The sequence below is a fragment of the Montipora capricornis genome, chromosome 7 (genome assembly GCF_036669925.1).
Source record: "Montipora capricornis isolate CH-2021 chromosome 7, ASM3666992v2, whole genome shotgun sequence".
In the NCBI taxonomy this organism is placed as follows: domain Eukaryota; kingdom Metazoa; phylum Cnidaria; class Anthozoa; order Scleractinia; family Acroporidae; genus Montipora; species Montipora capricornis.
In genome coordinates, this window is record NC_090889.1 from 26,132,052 (window position 1) to 26,152,554 (window position 20,503).

The 20,503-nt window shown below is 40.9% G+C and overlaps 1 protein-coding gene across 2 annotated transcripts in view; it reads left to right on the top strand.

The window, feature by feature from the left end:
• Positions 1 to 1,020: 1,020 nt before the first annotated feature.
• The window catches only part of LOC138056639 (A disintegrin and metalloproteinase with thrombospondin motifs 9-like), a 38,201-nt gene continuing 18,718 nt past the window's right edge, over positions 1,021 to 20,503 (top strand). Inside the window, exons 1-31 of one of the 2 annotated variants that reach the window (XM_068902478.1) lie at positions 1,021 to 1,061; positions 1,236 to 1,432; positions 3,364 to 3,447; positions 4,246 to 4,370; positions 4,762 to 4,802; positions 5,271 to 5,376; positions 5,803 to 5,946; positions 6,240 to 6,384; positions 6,849 to 6,953; positions 8,364 to 8,506; positions 8,619 to 8,682; positions 8,805 to 8,925; positions 9,376 to 9,512; positions 10,148 to 10,265; positions 10,480 to 10,572; positions 10,662 to 10,828; positions 10,903 to 11,035; positions 11,324 to 11,450; positions 11,571 to 11,775; positions 12,524 to 12,691; positions 13,947 to 14,111; positions 16,572 to 16,796; positions 16,890 to 17,072; positions 17,174 to 17,419; positions 17,573 to 17,734; positions 18,041 to 18,202; positions 18,280 to 18,429; positions 18,540 to 18,701; positions 18,775 to 18,924; positions 19,314 to 19,463; positions 20,327 to 20,488. In XM_068902478.1, the coding sequence (XP_068758579.1) occupies positions 1,244 to 1,432; positions 3,364 to 3,447; positions 4,246 to 4,370; positions 4,762 to 4,802; positions 5,271 to 5,376; positions 5,803 to 5,946; positions 6,240 to 6,384; positions 6,849 to 6,953; positions 8,364 to 8,506; positions 8,619 to 8,682; positions 8,805 to 8,925; positions 9,376 to 9,512; positions 10,148 to 10,265; positions 10,480 to 10,572; positions 10,662 to 10,828; positions 10,903 to 11,035; positions 11,324 to 11,450; positions 11,571 to 11,775; positions 12,524 to 12,691; positions 13,947 to 14,111; positions 16,572 to 16,796; positions 16,890 to 17,072; positions 17,174 to 17,419; positions 17,573 to 17,734; positions 18,041 to 18,202; positions 18,280 to 18,429; positions 18,540 to 18,701; positions 18,775 to 18,924; positions 19,314 to 19,463; positions 20,327 to 20,488 (4,332 nt within the window). In that variant the 5' untranslated portion in view covers positions 1,021 to 1,061; positions 1,236 to 1,243. The remainder of the gene's footprint in view (positions 1,062 to 1,235; positions 1,433 to 3,363; positions 3,448 to 4,245; positions 4,371 to 4,761; positions 4,803 to 5,270; positions 5,377 to 5,802; positions 5,947 to 6,239; positions 6,385 to 6,848; positions 6,954 to 8,363; positions 8,507 to 8,618; positions 8,683 to 8,804; positions 8,926 to 9,375; positions 9,513 to 10,147; positions 10,266 to 10,479; positions 10,573 to 10,661; positions 10,829 to 10,902; positions 11,036 to 11,323; positions 11,451 to 11,570; positions 11,776 to 12,523; positions 12,692 to 13,946; positions 14,112 to 16,571; positions 16,797 to 16,889; positions 17,073 to 17,173; positions 17,420 to 17,572; positions 17,735 to 18,040; positions 18,203 to 18,279; positions 18,430 to 18,539; positions 18,702 to 18,774; positions 18,925 to 19,313; positions 19,464 to 20,326; positions 20,489 to 20,503) is intronic. The other variant, XM_068902479.1, reaches the window with a different exon arrangement.

Genomic DNA, 20,503 nt, shown 5'->3' on the forward strand with positions numbered 1-20,503 from the left:
CACTTCAGGTTGCATTTGTAGGATGTTCCAAATAACTTCGTTTTTTTTTACAGGTTTACATTGTACCGTGTATCTTTGTTATCTAAAACCCAGTAACAACGATTTCGATCATCGCAACACGAATGTGATCGATAGAAACTAGAGCCTCTGAACGCAAAACCCGGTATCTTTTTTTACAGTGTTCTGAAAGAATTTTGCGCGACTGTAAATTTTTTACAGATGGGATCCAACCAATAATCACAGCATGCAAATCACAGGCAATTCACCACGCAATCAAGCTGTAGTCAAACCCAAAAGTGCAATTAAGAATAAGCACGACTGCTAACTAAGTCCTTCCTGCAACGGTCAGGATTCACTTCTGTTTCCCTTGATGACGACATGTGTTTGCTGTCTGTGCAATAATATCCCATGTGTGTACGTAACGTATTTGAACAATGTAAATGCAATCGTGATTGCTTTTTAATGACGGCTATCAAATGAATCGTTGAAGTTAGCCTGCGTGGCAGGCCGCAGGCGCAGAAAGGAGCACCGGAGTGTAGTTATCATTTTGATGTTCAAAACAATAGCAAGGCAATGTAACATATGTATAGTCATTTATAAGCACGATATGATTAATTTGTATGTCAAAAACCTCATGTTCACCACTAAAACCCATTAGGCTGTCTGGCTACGTTAAAGTGATCCATGTTGACGCTGTTTGCCCTGGAATTAGACTGACTGATAGACGCCTCCTGAAATTAACACGCGCCAGCTCTAATTGTTTTGAGGAACTTCACATTTTTGAAGGATGTAAGGATAGAAATTAATTTTCTGTTTTCGAGAGAGTCACGCTCCGGCATTGGCGTCATCTTGCGGCGGGTATCGAGTGACCGCTTTGCAGTTTTCATCAAAAGTTTTCGCAACTACTAATCTACAGTAGAAAAATCTAATTGGCTAATCCTAAGCCTATGGTTTGAAAATAGGCCTATCATCTACTGCAGGAAATATATTTTCAGTCCCGATCACGAACAACATTCACCTGACGACGTTAAGACGTACGAAACAAATCTCGGTGGAAAAAGGTCGATTTGAAATTATGCTTGAATTACGCTTTGGAGCAAGAAGGTCTCTTCACCCTGAGGCAGGCAGAATCGCGGCCACCGCATCCAGCTGATCAATGCAGTCTGCTAACGTAAAAGTGATAATCGTTTTATTTTAGTAGAAAGTGTTGACGTCTCTTTATTTATTTTTTTTAGACTCTGACATGCCTCCAACGCTAATGCGAGGTCTTCCTGGAGAATATGGAAACGCCAGTACAGGAGGGAAGAGGAGGAGGAGGAGATCAGCTGATGAGAATTTTGTAGAAACATTAGTTGTGGTGGACAGGACAATGGTAAATGAGTTCGGGAGCAAGGCGGATTTACAGAGCTACATTCTTACTCTAATGGGAGTGGTGAGTAATAGAAAGATGTTATTGTTAGGCCTTTCTGGAATGTACATCAACTCTGACACTAGGCCACCTTTATCGAGCGGCCGAATCTATAACTTTATAAACTTTTCTATTGAATGAGTAGACAGTATTCATTTTTAGTTAGCTTCAGGGTTCGTACAGAGTCTTAAATCTTAAAATCCGAGGAAGATAAAGTCTGGAAAAATGGTAAAACGTCTGGAGAATTTTTTGTTTTGAAAACTGAAAGAAGTGCTTTATTGCTAAGTGAATTTTTCCAGGTGGTCAAATCTTTTTTAAAATTTCGTCTTTGGCGACATTCAATCGCAGACCGAGAAGTCTCAGATCTCTCTTGCGCCAGCACTGCATCGTGGTTACTGTGTGTTCACAGTGCATCATGGGATAAACTATATATACTAAACTTGGGTCTGGAAAAAGAAATTAGCAATTTGCACAAAGTCTGGAAAAAGTCTTTGATTTTTCAACCAAAACTCTCTGCGAACCCTGTAGCTTAACCCTTTCACCGCCAAAAATGCAAATTGACACTTATAGATTTTACTCTGTCTAACGCCAAATGATTTTTCCTCGTCAATGGGGAAGCCCTGGGCGGTGAGATGGTTAAAAAGGATAATCAGGTATTTTCTATGTGAACTGGCCAGTTTCATCTCCTCCATTCCTGGAGCCTAACTAATCACTCTGTCTGAACAAAAGGGCGTCAGAAACAAGAATTAGCCCACTTAATCCAGACTGAAACAAATAGCTTACAAGAATTTCGTAGTCTTGTAGGCCAGGAAGGTGGTCGCCAATCCCACCCTTTTTCCCGCATTGTGTTTGGAAATTTTCCTGCTAAATCTAGCTTTGGTCTTCAAATGCGAAGGTCCCCTTGTCATTGACTGGTGCTTTTAGAATCAGTTGAAATACTTAGGCTATATTTACACGGTATCGGACGAAAGTTCTACCGGTGGAAAAAGTTGACGGGAAATTTTGTTCGCACGGAACCGTATAATAATTTCGCTCCATTCACACGGAATTGACGAACCGGATTAAAGTTTAACCTTCGTCGTCCCTAAACTTCTCGGTGCACTTGTAAATAGCCAACTGGTTTGCCTCCGGCCAGCTTACTTCCGGTTGTCGTCCCAAGCTCGAAACGTTTAAAAAGCTTACTTCCGGTTGTCGCACGTTTCATGCGTAAGCTCCTTGTTCTCGCATGTATCCTGATCCCGACAATTTGGGGTTCATTGAAGTTGCCCTTGTTCTTAATTGGTCTGTTTAACGTCGTCGTTTGGCCTTCAAAGGCCCACTTTCACCCGACAGACATTGCGTGCCATGGAACAATTTTGATATTTTAATTCCAGCCAAAGCTGAAATTTATCCAATCAGATCGCTGCGATAAGCAATGCGAATTTCCGTAACAAAAACAAACGGTCTAAAGGCTTGTCGGTTGAAGTTGGGGCCTTAAAGCTAAGGCGTTCACGTGGCTACTCCGCTAAAGCAGGAAGCTAAACCTGCACGTCACTCCTTTCCTAGTTGCAGATTTTCGTAGCAGCTAGAAGAACTGAACGCATGTAGTATCGCTCATTCCCTGTCGATCATTACTAAGCAAAGAGAACATAAAATATTAGGCAGAAATTTTGGAATTGGCGCAAAACTATCAAATTGGATACCAGCGAGATTTGCAAAGGAAGTCAAAATGACACGCGCACATTGGTCGATGCGGATCAGTCTAGTACTTTCTTATGGGAAATAAAGCGCGTGCGTACTCGTTCGAACTCAATAGGACGCGCACGTTGACGGCTCTTAGACCCTAAAGAAGCCGGCTACCCGGTATCATGTCACTTCATGACGTTGATTTACGTTTTTATGACTGAGGGAGGTTAATAACGCCAACGTTTTTGTTTGCAGTTCGTTGTTTTCTTAGTGTGCGCTCTTGCTTACAGGTTTCTCAAGTGTATCGCGACAGGAGCATTGGAAATCCAATTAATATTATAGTAGTGAAAATTGCTTTTCTGGAAACAGATGAGGTACGGGCAACGTTAATTTTGTGTTTTTTATTGAATAACTACGTTTCAGGTGAAATTGTTGTACTTCAGCTATCATCGCTTTTGTCATAAATCCCGCAAGGCAATACCGAGTGCTGCTTTATACAAGTAGATTTCTCAATCTCCATCTCCAATCGACAAACTCATCGGCTTCTTGCACCTTTGATATTCGGCAGGTTGTAGTAAATGAGGGACCGGAGTATCTGACTGACTGACTGACAACACTAACCGACCGAAAGAACGACCGAGCCACTTACCGAATAGTGAGCTATCCAACCGATTGTAGGCACTCACCAACGTACTTAAAGACAACACTAAACGACTGAACCGTCAACGAACGACGAAACATCAGACCAACAGACGACACCAATGGACGACCGACGACACTGGCCAACCGAGCGACAGACTAACTATATTTAGTATCACCCAACTAGTGGACTAATGCAAATCCTGCATTTTAATTGGCTACGCTGCTAGAGGACTATTAGTAATAGTCCTCGAGTAGCGAAAAGCGTGACGTTTTCTTTAGTTTTATTCCCAAATAAATAATTCTACAACTTGCATTTGCTAACTTTATTATTGCCTTTTATGTCCGACTAGTTGGGTGATACTAAAACAATGAGACCCTTCGCACTCAAGCGCCACGGGTCAATAGACCATTCGGCTTCACCTCATGGGCTATTGACCCGTAGCCCGCAAGGTTTGCGGGTCTAATTGTTAAATATCTCTGCGAAGCACCTGTTCTAGGGTACTAAAGTGTGAATATCTTTTCAATGTCAGCCGGGTATTGACGTAACTTCCGACGCTACCAGGACGCTAAAAAGCTTTTGCCGCTGGCAGAAAAAAGTGATGATGAAACATAAATCACACCCGGAACATCATGACGTGGCCATTCTCTTAACAAAGTAAGATCCCTGCTTGAAACTTTAAAGCAATCTTGTAAGTCGAACTGCGTATGTCAAGTAATCCCTGACAACTCTTATTGGTATAGATAAAAGTGGTTTTTACAAGAGTGTCGAAAGTATTGTCGAAAGTAGTTTTGCGAGTGCTTTGGTTTTACATACTCATTTGAATGATTGGCTTAAAAATCTCACACCACATTCGCGGCCAACTGAGGCGACACTCATTTTCCCACTCATTTTCCCGCGCTTAGTGCCTTACACGCGTTCTGATTTGCTCATTTGATTGTTTGTGTCTCTTATGATTGGCAAAAGTATTTTTTTTTTGTATTCATCTTTCGTGAGACTCTTCCTTGAGACCCTTATTTACTCGTTGTTTATATGTTTCTTAATTTAGGACTAACATTTGTCGGTCACCTGGGAAATGTGACACGTTAGGTAAGTAATAACCCGACTTTTGTTAGCTTTTTTGATCATAGTCAAACTGACATGGTGGTTTAAAAGGAATTTTACACATTGCAAGTTGTTACGCGTTGTTTCGCACGATGGGATCAGTCTTTGTTAGGAGAGAACTGTTTGTTTTTATCCTTACTGACTGCGAACATGATAAAAATGTGGCCGCTATAACTTGCTTCATGTGTTTCTATCTAGCTGAAGCTAGCACATAAGTCGTAGGTATGCACTTCGACAGTTTTTTTTCTCCAAGCACGCGCAAGAAGTATCTAAAGCATATAGTGTGATCTTGTACTAAAAAATGTTCCTTCCTGTGCAACCTCTGCTGCAAGGAATAGTACAGGGTGAGGAATCATTGTTGCGTAGTTGTTTCAGTGTTTTTTCCTTTCACGTCATGGCGGGTCTTTTTTCTTTTTTCGCATGCGATGACATTGTTATTCTTCCTGACTCCAGGTCTTGCTGAGCTTGGTACCATGTGTAATCCGTCTAAAAGTTGCGCCTTGGCTGAAGACAATGGACTCAGCACAGCTTACACAATAGCACATGAGCTAGGGCACGTGTGAGTATCCCTCCTTTACCCAAATTCAAGCAAAGAAACTGTCGAGCGAAAAAAAAAAAACCCGCTTAAATGAAAAACGAGAATTATTGGACAGTCGGCAATGGAATGACATATCCCAGTTGTAAACTGAGCAGAAACACGCAGAAGCGCAGCGGTGAATTGATTTCCGAGTTCCCTTCATATAAGAGCAGAGCAATAATTGCGCCCATTTGTGATCAAATATCTCACAGTTGAAGTAAAACAAAGGAACATGACCAAAGCTTTTCAGTTATACACCATGAACGAGCTTAACTGTGGGCCGTGGATCTAGCTGCGTTTGCAACTCTTGTCTTTTTACTTTTTTTTGCAAGACTTAAACTTTTGGAAAACTAAATGGAAAGCGTTCTGCATTAATCAGGGGCTAATCAATTATTTTCCTTGCCACAGGTTTGGGTTGCCTCATGACGGCGATAATAACAGATGCACACGCAGCAGGGGTGATCAGCATTTAATGGCGCGCTCTTTGAGTTATGATAATAAACCTTGGTCCTGGTCTAATTGCAGTCGCGACAAGATCACTCAGTTTTTAGAGTAAGTATGATCGGGTACGATTATGATATTCCTGTCAAATATCCGACATGCGTCCCAGCACAAATTTATTAGAAGGTGAAATTTCTGTTAGGAGCGCCGATTGCTATTCTTATGATGTTTCCTTCATCAAAAGGTGCAACAACAAAAATTATTGACGCGTGTTTAAGATTGATCAATCAAGGTTCACACTTCAGGTTTCCGAAGTGCAGATCTTTCATTTGGCTTTGCTTCAGAGGGCCTGTTAAGTCTTATGATTTAAATGAAACTCATCCAGTGCTGTAATTCTGTTGTAGTTTAGGATATGGCTCGTGCTTAACAGACAAACCAGACGATAAAACTGAAATAAAATTGCAGGAGCGACTTCCAGGTGAAGTTTACAGTGTCGACAAGCAATGTCAAATGGTGTTTGGTGAAAACTCTTCACTCTGTCCATTTATGGTGAGTTTTGCATGTCGAATTGATCGGCTTCTTTTTGGACAGTAATTTCAAAACAAATGTTTAGACTTGCATAAAATAAATAAATATGTATAGTTTTAAGTAAATTCTCTTAGAGTACTTTCCGCTTTGAGCCGCAGTCACAAAACCCTAGCTGAAGTTTCTCCTCTTCAACAGGCAAATAAGCAATAGTTATGCTCCCATTCTTTAAAGCCACTGAGGAAAAAATACACCAGTGTTGGCAGATATTAAGTTCTTTGGCCCATATGCAGAAATTCTCGTGGCTGGTAATGGATCGTCGGTCATACGATTTGTGTCGCCTTCTCTTACATACATACCTAGTTTATTGAAAGGTCAGTAAAAATGGCAGCCAAAGTCTGATGTGGACCTTCCACAGTCCAAAGATGATGACGACTTTGACGAAGGTTTTTAATGGCTTTGTTTTGTTTCGTTTTTTTTTTTTTTAGGAACCTTGCAGACGGCTGTGGTGCGTCAAGATGATTGGACACCGAAGAGGTTGCTCAACACATCACATGCCCTGGGCGGACGGAACTCCTTGTGCGAACAGAAAGGTGAGCCAAGTAACTGTGCTCTGTTGCCAATGGCAAAGCTTAGAAACTAGAATTTTTCGATGTGCAATGATGAAACGGTTGAGGCGGAGAAAAGGCGGGGCCCGTTGCTAATGAATAATTAGTCATTTGTTATTGCATAAAACAGAGGTGGTTGATATGCATTTTAAATAAAATCAAAAAGTAACCACATAGATATATTTTCAATAAGCCTCAATTAAACTACTTTTGAATTATAGCTATCTCTATAGAGTACAGGTTTAAGATCTACTCGCGAAGTTTGCGTGAGATGTTAGGAGGTCGAGGTCGAGGTCTTGCATGTAAGAACAGGCTGAATACGTGTTTAATCAAAATCCCCCGGAGGAGCTGAAATGAATTATCCTCCCTCAAATACTACACTTTTGAAACCGTAATTTTTGTTCGTGTCTTTTCAGCTAATGAATGTCACATTGATTTCTCTACCGGATATAACAGCGAGGAATGCAGTTGACTCTCCTCGTTGGTATCTATACCCTCTTACTGTGAAATTAAAAAAAGCGCGAGAATTGGTCACTTAGGTGACCTTCGAACACTATCTAAGTTTAAAACATTGTCTTCATTTCTGAATGAGTCAAATCCCAAGTTTACTCTGGTTGGTGATGATTGAATACGATCATGAGTCATGCCATAGTTGTCTTCCTCTTGAGAAAAAAGTTGTAGTATTTGACCTTTTAATTACGGGGTAATGACAGCAGTTTTCAACCATTTATTCTACGCACGCGATGAAGTGACTTCATGTCCATGTTTTAACAGAGAACTCCTCTATTGCGAGCATCTTCCGGGTCTTTTCATATATTACAAGGTTACAGCTCATGGTGTATTGGTGAATGGGATTTCTTGTTTTAAATTCTTTGTTTGAAGACCCCCAACATGGGATGGCCACAATACCTCTAACTGACTCGAACAGAACTATGTGGACAACTCAATGGACTAATTTGTTTAAATTCACACCCACATTGATCATGCAGATTCAATTAACGACCGTCAAGTGTTTTTCACTTTGTAAAAGGCGAGAAAAGGTCCGATATCTAATTACCATAAAGGCGTATTTCACATAACGCACGCATGTTTCAAGGTCTTTTACTTCCCCCCTCCCCTTCGGCGCTAAGTGGTTTGAATCTTAAGAAAAAACATTCCAATTCCGGGAATAAGTCCTATCTCGTAACTTTTAAAAGCTCATATCCTGATGCGAACTATTCGATTTTAATGCAAGGGTTTGACGAGAAAATGACGAGTCCACTTTTTCCCGAAAAATTCAATGCCGTGAGAAAATAATGAAAATATGCTAAAGAAAGAAACAAGAACGTTAACTCGGAAGGAAGAAATGAACGCAACTATGAATCGCCTTTTTAATTACTTACATTTGCTTTGCAGTGGTGTATCCGGGGTAAGTGCGTAAAGAATCGGAGACTGAAGCCAGTGGATGGCCAATGGGGAGAGTGGGGTCCTTATATGGAGTGCACCCGGGAATGTGGCGGAGGGATTATGCATTCCTACCGCCAGTGTAACAACCCCAGGTAAGTTCCAGAACGTTCGGTTGATTCACGCGCTGTGCTTTTTAAAAATTGTCGGCAAATCTGTCCAGGATACTGTTGAATTCTATTTTGACTTGGGATCTAATTCTTTTAGGCCGGAAAATGGTGGAAAGTATTGCATTGGTTTAAGAAAAAGATTTAAGTCTTGCAACGCACAAGTAAGTACGTTCATGTACTGACTTATTAATTTCCTGTGCTCAAAATTAGTTTTTGGCTCTCGTTCAGGTCACGACGTTGCACATTGTCGACTGAAATCGAAATTCTCTCCCAACTTTAACAGGAATGCTCAAAGGAGTCAGCGGACTTTCGCGCCTTGCAGTGTGCTAATAACCATGCGCGGACAATAACTTCAGGCTCCAAAAGTTACAGAATCAGACAATGGGTACCCAAGTACGCTGGAGGTATGAGTACTAACAGTGTCTTGTACTGTAACTAAATAAGGGTTTTGCAAAACTTTTTCTCGTATTTTCTTGTTTGGGAGCAGTGCTGGCGCTATGCTTGGAGCTGTCGCCTTTCACTGCTCCCAGTGGTTTTTCCTCTTGTTATCCTCTTTCATCTTAAACCAACATTTCATTTGATGTGATTAGATTTGATTTGCAGTCTCCCCAGTTAGTTGAGCACTTTGCTCAGCTAGGTGAGCTTAAGATTTTGATAGTGATAATTATTAATGGTACTTGCTGGTACTCTTCACTAGACAAACGAAGATGAAAACAAATGTGACTAAACGAGTTCTGTTAAGTTTCCCCCGAACAAATCATTGAAGATGAAAATCTCATCATTTCTCTTTTACTGAAAAAGCTGTCCTAAATAATCGTTATAACTCAGTGTAAATGTTCGATATTTTGGAACAGTTCGCAGAGAAAACCAATGCAAGCTCTACTGTCGAATGGCTGGCACTGCGATTTATTTCAAATTGAGAGACAAAGTTATCGATGGAACGCCATGTAACCAAGATACCACGGACATCTGCGTGGATGGAAAGTGTATGGTAAGCACTGATAGTTGTTAATAAAAAAATTGAATTCTCCCTGTGATATCATCGTCTAATGAGGCAAAGAGACCGGGAAAATTAGAGAAATATTTTATACTGCCTATATTTGAAAGCAAATTCGCCGTGCTTTTTGTGACCAAGTCAAAGCTGAAGGTTAATGGTGGGAGGTTTGATTACCGTATAAACCAAACCTTGTTGATTTTTTACCGATGACGACAGAGCTTCACAGAAAATGAGCCAATCACGCCACAGAGTAGCTGAATGCAGTTGGTGCAGTTTATGCGCGCGCAAATGCCTGCAATCAAGACACACCTGCTTTTTCTTTTGTTTTTATCCCTCAAAAACCAACACTTGACTTCAATTGCGTTAATTGTTAATTTCAGTTTACAGTGTCCCCTTTAGTGCTCCAGTGCTAGAACGACTAGACACTTGAATAAAGTTCCTTTTCTTTCCTTTCCTTTTGGTCGAGCCGGAATGTATCACTCGCTTTTGCTTTTGCATTGTCTCCCATTGACTAAGGCTGTGGCGCGAGATTTTCAACCAATCCCTTACTGTAATAAAGCCAACTACCGTCGCAGGTTTCCTTCTCACCTGCTGAATACTCAGTCAAATGATTTCTTGATCTTTTGCAGCCAGCAGGGTGTGACCGAATACTTAACTCCGATAAGAAGAAAGATAAGTGTGGAGTGTGTGACGGGGATAACTCTTCTTGCAGACGTTTCTCAGGAACTTTCAACCAGACAAGGTTTGGTAAGGCGTTGCTAAATGTGTAATGAATTTCGCAAAACAGATAGAGCAAGCCATGATAGTTTACCTGGGTCGTTTGTGAGAAATTGTACTCCGTAAACATGATTTAATATGTCAGCCTTGTCTCATAGCAAAGGGCGTAGTTAATAATCACACTAGTAACACATTTTCCCATATCCAACTGCACCGACTAAGTTGCGCATGTCTTCTTTTGCAGGATACAACTACATTTTTACAATCCCCGTAGGATCAACGGACATCGTGATTATCCAATATGGATGGAAAAATCGAGAAGACTCTAGTTATCTAGGTTGGTAATTGTGGATGATGCTGTCGCACTTTTTTGTCTACGGGATGCTGAGAAATTCTCACACTTTGGTTTGATCTCATTTTTTTCAGCCCTTCAAAGTGACAGCGAGAAGTTTCTTTTGAATGGAGGAATGATTATCGGTTTGGGTGTTAGAGAATTCTGGGCAGCGGGATCGAAAATCTGGTATTCTGGATCAGAAAAACCGATTGAACAAATCAAAATTGATGGAAAAACTACAGAACCAATCAAAGTGCACGTAAGAAACGAGTGATCAATCAAGTTGAATTTATGTGGAACAAAAAAAATCCTGCTTTTCATTTTTTTTTGCAGGTCCTCGAGGTGGGAGAAGTTGTACCACCCAATATTCATTATTCTCTTAATCAGAAAGTAACTGAGCCTGAGAAGTTTGTTTACAAATGGGATCACCTAGGAACCTGGACACAGTGTAGCAAACTTTGTAAAGGCAAGAAATCGTTCCAAATAAAGTCGTAGCTCGTGAAAATGACTGTGTTTAAACTCACAGTTCGTGCGGCTTTATTCGGCTGTCTCTACTGAATGGAATGGTTAAATGAATCTCATTGCATAATTTTGTCATGTTTATTTTAATATTTGGTCAAAGAGAGTGCTCGAATCTTTAATGACTTTCAGATTGGAGTCCAGAGCAACTTCAACTAAAAATTTTTCTTCCAAGCTAGGCATGTGCCTGGGGAAAGTACATTGTAGCATGAATAGAAATCGCTTCTTTCCATAGGGCAGAGAAAACGACGACCTAGATGTGTCCGCGCTATTGATGGTCAACAAGTGTCTAATGCGAGATGTGATCAAAGGACACGACCGAGCAGTGTCACCGAAGATTGTAACATCAGTTGTCGCCTGAGGTGGGTAATGCAATCCACAACATTAGTGCCAAGCGTTAGTATATGTGTAACGCAACCACTAGGAATCATAAAGTAACAAACAGCAAAATTTTGTCCATCTTTAATTTATCTCATTTGTAGCTGGTTTATAGAACACCGTGGAAAATGTTCAGCGCGTTGTGGTGTTGGCTACCAAACTCGAAGTATACGGTGCATACGAATAAACAGTGACCGTTGGGGAGTGGTACTAGAGAAACATTGTCCAGCAAGTACCAAGCCCCCTGTGGTAGTATCATGCACTGGAACATGCGAGGGAACCAGATGGAATTATACTGAGTGGTCCAAGGTACATATGAGTTACTGAGGTTAAAACAAAAAGTTTAGTGCTGATTGATCTAAGACTACTTTTAACCAAAATTGCTTGTAATCTCGCGATCTGATTAGCTAATTTGCTGTTGAGTTGATTAGAGTCTAGACAACGCTGTTCGCGTCAATGTGTGAGGCAATTGTAATAGCCAATAAGGAACGCTCATTTTGGAAATAAACCAATCAGTTTGTGAAAAGGTAAAGACAACGCTTGCTCTTTTATTGCTCATGATCTTTGTTGCGCTCTGGCGTTGAATAGTGTGGTTAAAAGAAACTCGAATGTAGTTCAGCGTTGTCTGTACTCTCATCGACAACGATATTTGCCATCACAGTGGTCAAAATGTTGTGCGCCTCGTGAGTCTACAACAAATTTTCACCACTGTGGTGGCGAATATCGTTGTCGATAAGAGTACACAACGCTGAACCACATTCGACTTTTTTAATTTTTTTGGCTTAGTGAGGTTGAGAAGTTAAGCATTCAAAAGCAAATTTTGCTTTATGCATGACGTCACGGCGGCCACGTTGGTGTCCCTAAACAAGAAGAAACGTCAACCATGTTGTTTCCCCGAGCCCATCCTCCAAATATTTGGCCTCATTTTGTTTTGTTTCGGTTGAAACAAACTATGGCCGCTGATCACGTCTGTGAAACCGAGAATAGCGAGACCTTTATCGACTCTCGGTTGGAAACCGCTCATTAAAGTGACGTTATGATTCGCTCATAATTACAGTGCTCCAAGAGTTGTAACGGCGGGAGACAGACTCGTAGAGCTGAGTGCGAGGATGACTTTGGAGCAACTTTAAAAGAGATGGATTGTCGCCCATCTGACAAAGAACCACTAAGAAGACCTTGTAACACTTTTATTTGTCCTTGGTGGACCAACGGAACTTGGAGCTCGGTAAGTTTTGCGGGCTTCAAATCACTCATTATCGGTAATTTTGATGAAACGCCCCTTGTTTTTTAAAAGTATTTGCGTGAAATGAAAGTTGAAAAGATTATCTCAGTGAACGATGTGATGCGATGCGGTAGTATATCTTACTTTCAGTTCATGTTAATTCCCAGTTCAAAGACAAGGCATTTCATATATTCTAAATGCATTTCATTATCGTTTGTGGAATATAACTTGTTCTACCAAGGTAAACAACTTTATTACGCTAACAATTAGCATTAATATTATTATACATTTCACAATATTTAATGAGAAGATCATATACATATGGGCTGTATGTGGCTAAATATAGTGACCGAGCTCCTGGAGGGGGGACTGGAAACTGGACACTTCAAAGGCCTTTTTCTCAAAATCTAGCCGTACGACCAGGGTTAAAATTTGGGAATTAGTAAGCAATATAAAGACGAAACCGTCAACATTTTTTTTAAAAAGATCTATGAGACAGTTTTTCAGTTATTATCAAAATAGACGAAAATCGACGTTTCTGCCATTTGAGAAAAACGTTTCTGACAGATGTAACTATTTCTATTCATGACTTTTTTTCCCGCTAAATAAATCCTGAAATTTCAAGGTTGGGTCGTCCCGCGAGTTCTTGAGAAAAAGGCCTCTGAAATGTCTAGTTTGCAGTCCCCACTCTAGGAGCTCGGTCACTATATTCACCATTTTCCCCTGATTTGCATTTATTTGTTAGGTAAAATTACATTTTACGTTAATTGCAGTGACTAACACTTCAGAAGAGACATCCTGTTGCTTTAATTTCACATATTTCAAAATCTTGATCTTTTTCCTCGGAAAACTGTAGTAAGCCACCTTAAGTTGTTCCTCTAACTGCGACTGATGATCTTAATTTGTAACTTTCATTTCACTTTCATTCCGTACTTCTATTATATATGACATTTCTTATATTCTCAATTCATATATTATTGACATTGTTTTGACGAAATTGCTTTTGTCGTTAATGTCACCAAGGTTGGCCATTTCAAATACCAACCTACGATTTGATATAAATTGATTTGATTTGATTTCTGTACAGCGGTGTCCCCAATTAGTGCTCCAGCGGCAAATACAGTTGACACTTAAATAAATTTCGTCATTACGAATATCATTATTATTGACTATCAGTTATAATTGTGAAGTTTTTTTCGTAGTTATTTTTTTAGAAGATGACTCTTAATGTACCATTAACATAACATTCCTTTCTCAGTGCAGTGTGACTTGTGGATCTGGTCAGCAGACTCGCGAGTTAAAATGCATAAGCGAGCGAGGTGACGTAACACAGGCATCATGTGACCAGAAAAAGAAGCCGGAAAGCACAAGATCATGTGACATGGACTCTTGTCCCTATTGGTTCGCGGGTAAATGGACTGACGTAAGTGAAAAGCCGAAAGCGTTTATGATTCTCCTAAGCAAAGTTAATATTTCTTGCGCATTTTTTTTTCTTTTGAGCAAGACAACCGCGAACCTTTTCAAAAATTTTTGCAACCTATAGCTGTTCATAAGACATAACCAGGGCTGATCATTTCCTTAACCATGTTTCAAATAATTCGGCCCTGAAGAGTCAACATTATGGCACTCTTGTATCCATAGCATCGAGTTACCACCATATTAAATATTCTTCTAAGAGTAATCATTAATTATGAAGTGCGTTCGTGGGGTCGAAATATGGGTTTTAGAATATGCGAGGGAGTATATGATGTTTCCGTCTTAGTTAACATCCTAATTCGAACGTGAGCATGATGCCCTTACTTAAACATCGATATATACGTAAATCCTTAAGAACTAGGCGTTTAGAATGCTACATAAAATCCTAGCAGAAGAAAGGACCAGTTGCCACGATGTAATACGTTGGCTGTGTATGCAACACGTAAACAGCATATTTGCACGTTCGGTTAAGCAGCAATACTTCCAATTCGTATCAGGCGAGTAACTGATGTACTTATCAACTAATAGTTCGACAGGTCACGTTAACTAAGTGTCACGTTTTCCTCAACTTTACATTTAAGGACGTTCGCGCCAAAATCTTCCTACGGTGAGATTTTCTTCATTTCTCGCCTAGAGTTAGGTCATAAAGTACTTACTCCAAAAATGAAAAAAAAAATGGGGGTCACCGACTTTGTTTCGGAGAAAATGGCAGTGGAAAAATGCCTTAATTTCGAGAAATCGGTCATAATAGCGAGATGTAGGCTCATCTGCTCATCCATCGAAAATCATAAAAATAAACTGTTGGAGTGAAAGTTTCCGTGCATAGGTTTTTAGGAGTGAGATTTTTAGATAATTGTATGCCGCTAGGGATGTGGTAAACAGTAGAGTTCATCCTCGACGAGCGTTTTCGTAAGCTCTATCCGTTGCAACCACTACTGGAATTCGATGGCATGAGGAAAGAAAATGTTAAAAAAAGATAACTTCTTACGGTGAAAATTTTTTCATTTCATCATATTTTGTAGATAGTAAGTAAAGTAAGTGATTCATGATTTAAAAAATAGGGGTCACCGACGATCTGAACGAGTAAAATCGATGTGATTTTGCAAAGCTCTTGGAAAAGTTCGTTCGTCACGCTTTTGCGTGACCCGTCGGGCAAGGACTGGAACCCAAGAGTGGATCGATCGTTGAAGAGATGAAAGGTTTTTACCGAAAAAAAAACCTTTCTCGAGCATAGCAACGAAGTTTTAAGCAGGGGTCATCTTCATTTGGTTGGTGTTTTGTATAATATCTCTCCATTGCCGTCATGCTCATCCTCTGGAGTGTGTTTTTTTGTGAAATTCAATAGCTGATTGTTTCCACGCAGGTCCGCACTATTCAAGCGACGAGGACGAAAATACTGCTCAATTTTCACGAAAGTAAAGCAAAAGAACTTTAAAAACATGCATTCACTTTGAACTTAAGTTCGTAGGGTAATAAAAACATTAAAAAGAAACAGCCCCATTACATTTACGCAACGGTTCGTCCTCGAGTTTTCCAAACTTTCAGCCACTAGTCTACTCGATCAGCTACTTTTTCCAGAGCTTTTCCATCCTCCCGCTCACTTCTCTTTGAAGTTTCATGATGATTCGGAAATAAATGTGCCATTCTTTTGCCGGCCTGGAATTTTTTCCTCGGCGTTTTTGCCGCCATGTTATTTTAACTGATGCTTGAAAAATTTGTATGGAAGTCAAGTAGACTAGTGCACGACTGATAAAACCTCGCGCATATCAGTCGTGCAGTAGTCTACTTGACTTTCATAATATTTTAAATCAATTTTGACTGATCACGATCTTCTCTGATCCAACGCTGTGCAAGACTTATCGTCCACGGTTTTTGCAAAGGTTTTAAAACCTCAACTTCACTAATGCTCGAAGTAATACGTGACATATTTCAGTCGCGTTACCTGCGCAGTAACGTTGCGCACAAACAATTAGCGCGAACGTCCTTAATACAATACCGTGAAAACCACGAGGTATTCTTTAGATATCTGCTTTACGATGCTCAGACTTGCTCAGACTACTACGAAAACCACGAGGTGCGCGAAAGTCTTTGCGCATCTGATGTATGACGTCATTCAAAATGGCACAGAAAATGCAGACGGCCGACGAAAATCTCAAAAAAATCACCCTTGAAACCACAGGACACCCAGAATTATTAACTGCGTTCTCCTTCTTCGAACGCAATTAACAGGTTTCCCATCTTCAAGAGGTACCGCTCTCCACGACAACGTTTGGTTTAGTGTACATTAGCGGTGATTATTTCGCTGCATTTTGAGGGTGGCCCACACACAGCTTACTCTCACAATTGCGGTGCCTTATCTTTAGGTATGTTGTACTATGTTGTGACAAGCCTTCGTTTCCTCTTCTAGTGCTCTCAGTCGTGTGACAGTGGAACTATGACAAGACATGTCATGTGTTTGTCCGGAGAAAAAATCGCTAAACAAGTAGACGATGCACATTGTTCTTCTGCCGCAAGACCCCAGTCACGCAAAGTTTGCAAAATCCAGGATTGTGAGACAACATTGTATCATATTAATCAAGAATGGAACAATGGTCAAGCGGGTTATTATTGGAGGATAAGCATGTGGACTCCCGTAAGATTCTGTTTCGTTATTTTAACTGTATTGACCTGAAAAGATCCCAAACAGTTTACATATTTATTCTTTTGCATCATTGTGATCCTTCAGTGTTCGGTGTCCTGTGGAAACAAACCTGGTACACGGTATCGCGATGTCGAGTGCGTGTTTGTAAACGATAAGCAACAAGATTTGAGGGATGAAGCTTACTGTACGCATACTCCAAAACCCGCTGTCATGAAAGAATGCACCGTATCACTGTGTACCACTTGGAGGCATGGGTCCTGGGGCCAGGTGAGCATTAATTTTTGTGTTTATTTCTTCCTTGTTCCTCTACTATATATTCAAAGTCGATAAATCCTGATTAGCTAATACGATTTGTTTTTCAATTGTAGTGTTCCCGGCAGTGTGGTACAGGTGTGCAGCTTCGAGTGGTAAAGTGTACCTATGATAACTTTAAAATAACAGAGGAAAAGTACTGCGATCCCTCGTTGAAGCCGCTCAATGAACGATCCTGCCAGATTAAACCGTGCATTCCTACAAAAGGGACACCATCTCAAGACCCGAGAAGCACCCGAATAATACCGACAACCACAACTTCACGACAGGCAGCGAGATGGCACGAAGGACGCTGGACGCAGGTAAAGATTCTCGAAAATAAGACTGTTCAAACACAGATATGAGTAATGTGAATAAATAGGAAACTCGCTTCAGTGAAAATTTTCTGAGGGCAATTTTCAAGTTTATGTTGTTTGCGGGATCGCAGAAGTAAACGTTTTTGTTGTTGTTTTAAGTGTTCTGTAACGTGTGGCCAAGGACAAAGGACTCGACAGGTGTACTGCAGATTTAATGATGGCAAGACAAGTAAGGAATGCGATGAAAAGAAAAGACCTCAAACAGTAATGGACTGTGTACGAAGGGCGTGTCCCGCTTGGCACCAAGACCTATGGAGTGAGGTAAATGATTCTTGAGACAGACGTACGTGAAGAAACGAAGATTACAACAAAACCCTGGGGAAAGTAATTCTGGTTTGACTTGTAATACGTCGTTTTTAACTGTGTTTCATCTCGCAGAATTTTCTTGGCAAAATGCAATAAGCCGACCACGGGGTACTTTGTATTCTCCTTCTGTCTAACCATATTCTGAGTCATAAAAATAAGAATACTACGGAAATGATTTACAAACAAACACGTGATCAAGACATAGGCGTGTTGTTACCAATCCTTGTCTTTCTTAATTCGAATGTTCATGTTATTTTCTAGTGCTCGGCTTCCTGTGGACAAGGAGTCAGGCATCGGATTGTTGAGTGTAGATTCCGAAATGGACAGATGAGCCAAGGATGCAACGAGGACAAAAAGCCAGCAACGACTGAAGAATGTAACATTAGACCCTGTCTCAAATGGATAACGGGAAACTGGGAAAGAGTAAGCAAGCTTTCCTTCATTACTGTTAAGCGAAACTTTGAACAATATGCATGCTTGTTTGTTTTGTTATCCTTCAGTGTTCAGTAACTTGTGGTTCAGGAGTTAAAAAACGTTTAGTGGAATGCAGTGATAAAGACTTTAGCTGTAACGCAAAAACGAAACCACAAACAGCCGCGAGTTGCAATCTTGGATCATGTCCACACTGGGAAACAAGTTCATGGGGCGAGGTATTAGTTCTCTGTATCTTAAAAAGATTTTCCGTGATAGGCAAAATGACATTTTTGTATTTAAAAAGAAAAGCTTAAGGTAATTTATGAGAAATTTCCTTGCCCTTCAGTGCTCAGTTTCCTGCGGTGAAGGTATCAAGCAGAGAAGTGTGACTTGCAAATCACAAAATGGTCAATTGAGGACCGGGTGTATGGAGGAGAAGAAACCGTCGACCAGACAAGGCTGTAATGTAAGACCGTGCCCTACTTGGTTGATTGGAGATTGGGAAAGGGTAAGTTTACGATGCATGTAAGGCTTTGAAATCTTTAGTTAAGGTTGATTATTTGTTTTCCTTTTCTCTTTAGTGTTCAGTTACCTGTGGCTCTGGGAAAAAGATTCGTTCAGTGGAATGCAGTGAAAAAGATTTCAGTTGTGACGCAAGAACCAAGCCGCAAACGTCAGCGTCTTGTGGCGTGAATCCGTGCCCAACGTGGACAGTAGGACCGTGGGGGGAGGTAATCACAAAGATTTATTGATTCAAATATGATCGAGGTTCAATAAAGCCCCACTGGTATCTACCATCTGTTGAACCAAGAGAAAATGAGGAGACAGAGAGGGAGGCTCCCGGTCCAGCCCTTGGGATATGTCATGTCCACGAAAGTTATTTTTAGACGAGCGGAAGTCTTTGTTCTAGCGAAAGTCTGTCTTCCGAGACGTCCGCATGCAGGCCAACCTCGGTCTGATGTTTGAATGAATATAAATATTCATCAGCCTTCCACGTGCTCCGCCAGTTTCTCTTTTCACTGGAATTTTAAGATCGAGGCAAGACTGCGCGCGGACGAGACGTCGCATATTTAGCCCGCTTTTATTTACGTTTATTCGTCTTTTTTATCCATGTTCGCAGTGTTCAGTAACTTGTGGTTCTGGGGTTAAACAGCGCTCAGTGGAATGCAGTGACAAAGATTTAAGTTGTGACCCGAAAATTAAGCCAAAAACCACTTTGCCCTGTAACGTTGATGCGTGTCCGTGGTGGACAGTGGAGCTCTGGGGAGAGGTAAATGCAAAATACACGTAACATGCCCTATTCATACAGATGATGTGGAATCACATCGAAAACAACCACACCCAACTTTTGAGAAAACGTACCCCTTCTCATTACTTGCACATATTCATTATCTCGAACACCCACGGCTTGCTACCGTCTGGTTTCGTACCTCAGCCGATAGAGCAACTGAGATCTAATCCTCAGGTGGTGGGTTCAATTGACGTTTTCTTTGTCCTTGCGAGGGACACCATTTCTATTTCTTGGGCTAACGCTCAGGCTTAAGTTAAGTTTTTCAAAGGTCGAATATAACGGGAGGCGCGGTGGCCTCATGGTTAGTGCGCTCGACTCCGGATCGAGTGGTCCGGGTTCGGATCCTGGCTGGGGACATTTTGTTGTGTTCTTGGGCAAGACACTTTACTCCAACGGTGCCTCTCTCTACCCAGGTGTATAAATGGGTACCGGCGAATTCAAGGCTTGGGGTAACCCTTCGATGGACTACCATCCCATCCACTCCTTGTCGCTTCATGCTAAGGAAAACGGGGATAAGCTCCGGCGTGTTGGGCCACTAGGCTGGGATAGCGCTTACCAGTGGATAAGTCACTATCCAGCAGTTTCAATCTGTGCAAAGATTTCAGTATTTGCTCACATAACTGTAAATATGCATACTCCAAGCACATCAAAGGAATGGTGTGTATAAAAACCTTGGCCATGGCTTAAACATGAGGTATATTTTATTCTCTGGATTCTGACTTATCCAGCTTTTGAACAGCTGTGATTACTGTGGAAAGAAGACAGTATATCTACATAGAATACAAGCCCAGCAATGTTGAAAATCACAGATTCTGATCTCTCTTCCTTTCTATTTATCCTAGTGTTCAGTGTCTTGTGGTGAGGGAATACGGCAAAGAAACGTTACCTGCGTATCGAAAAATGGGCAGATGAGTCCCGGATGTAACAAGGGCGTCAAGCCAGCAACGACGGAAGTTTGTAATGTCAGACCATGCCCTTACTGGATTGTTGGAGACTGGGGCATGGTAAGCGGAGATTGT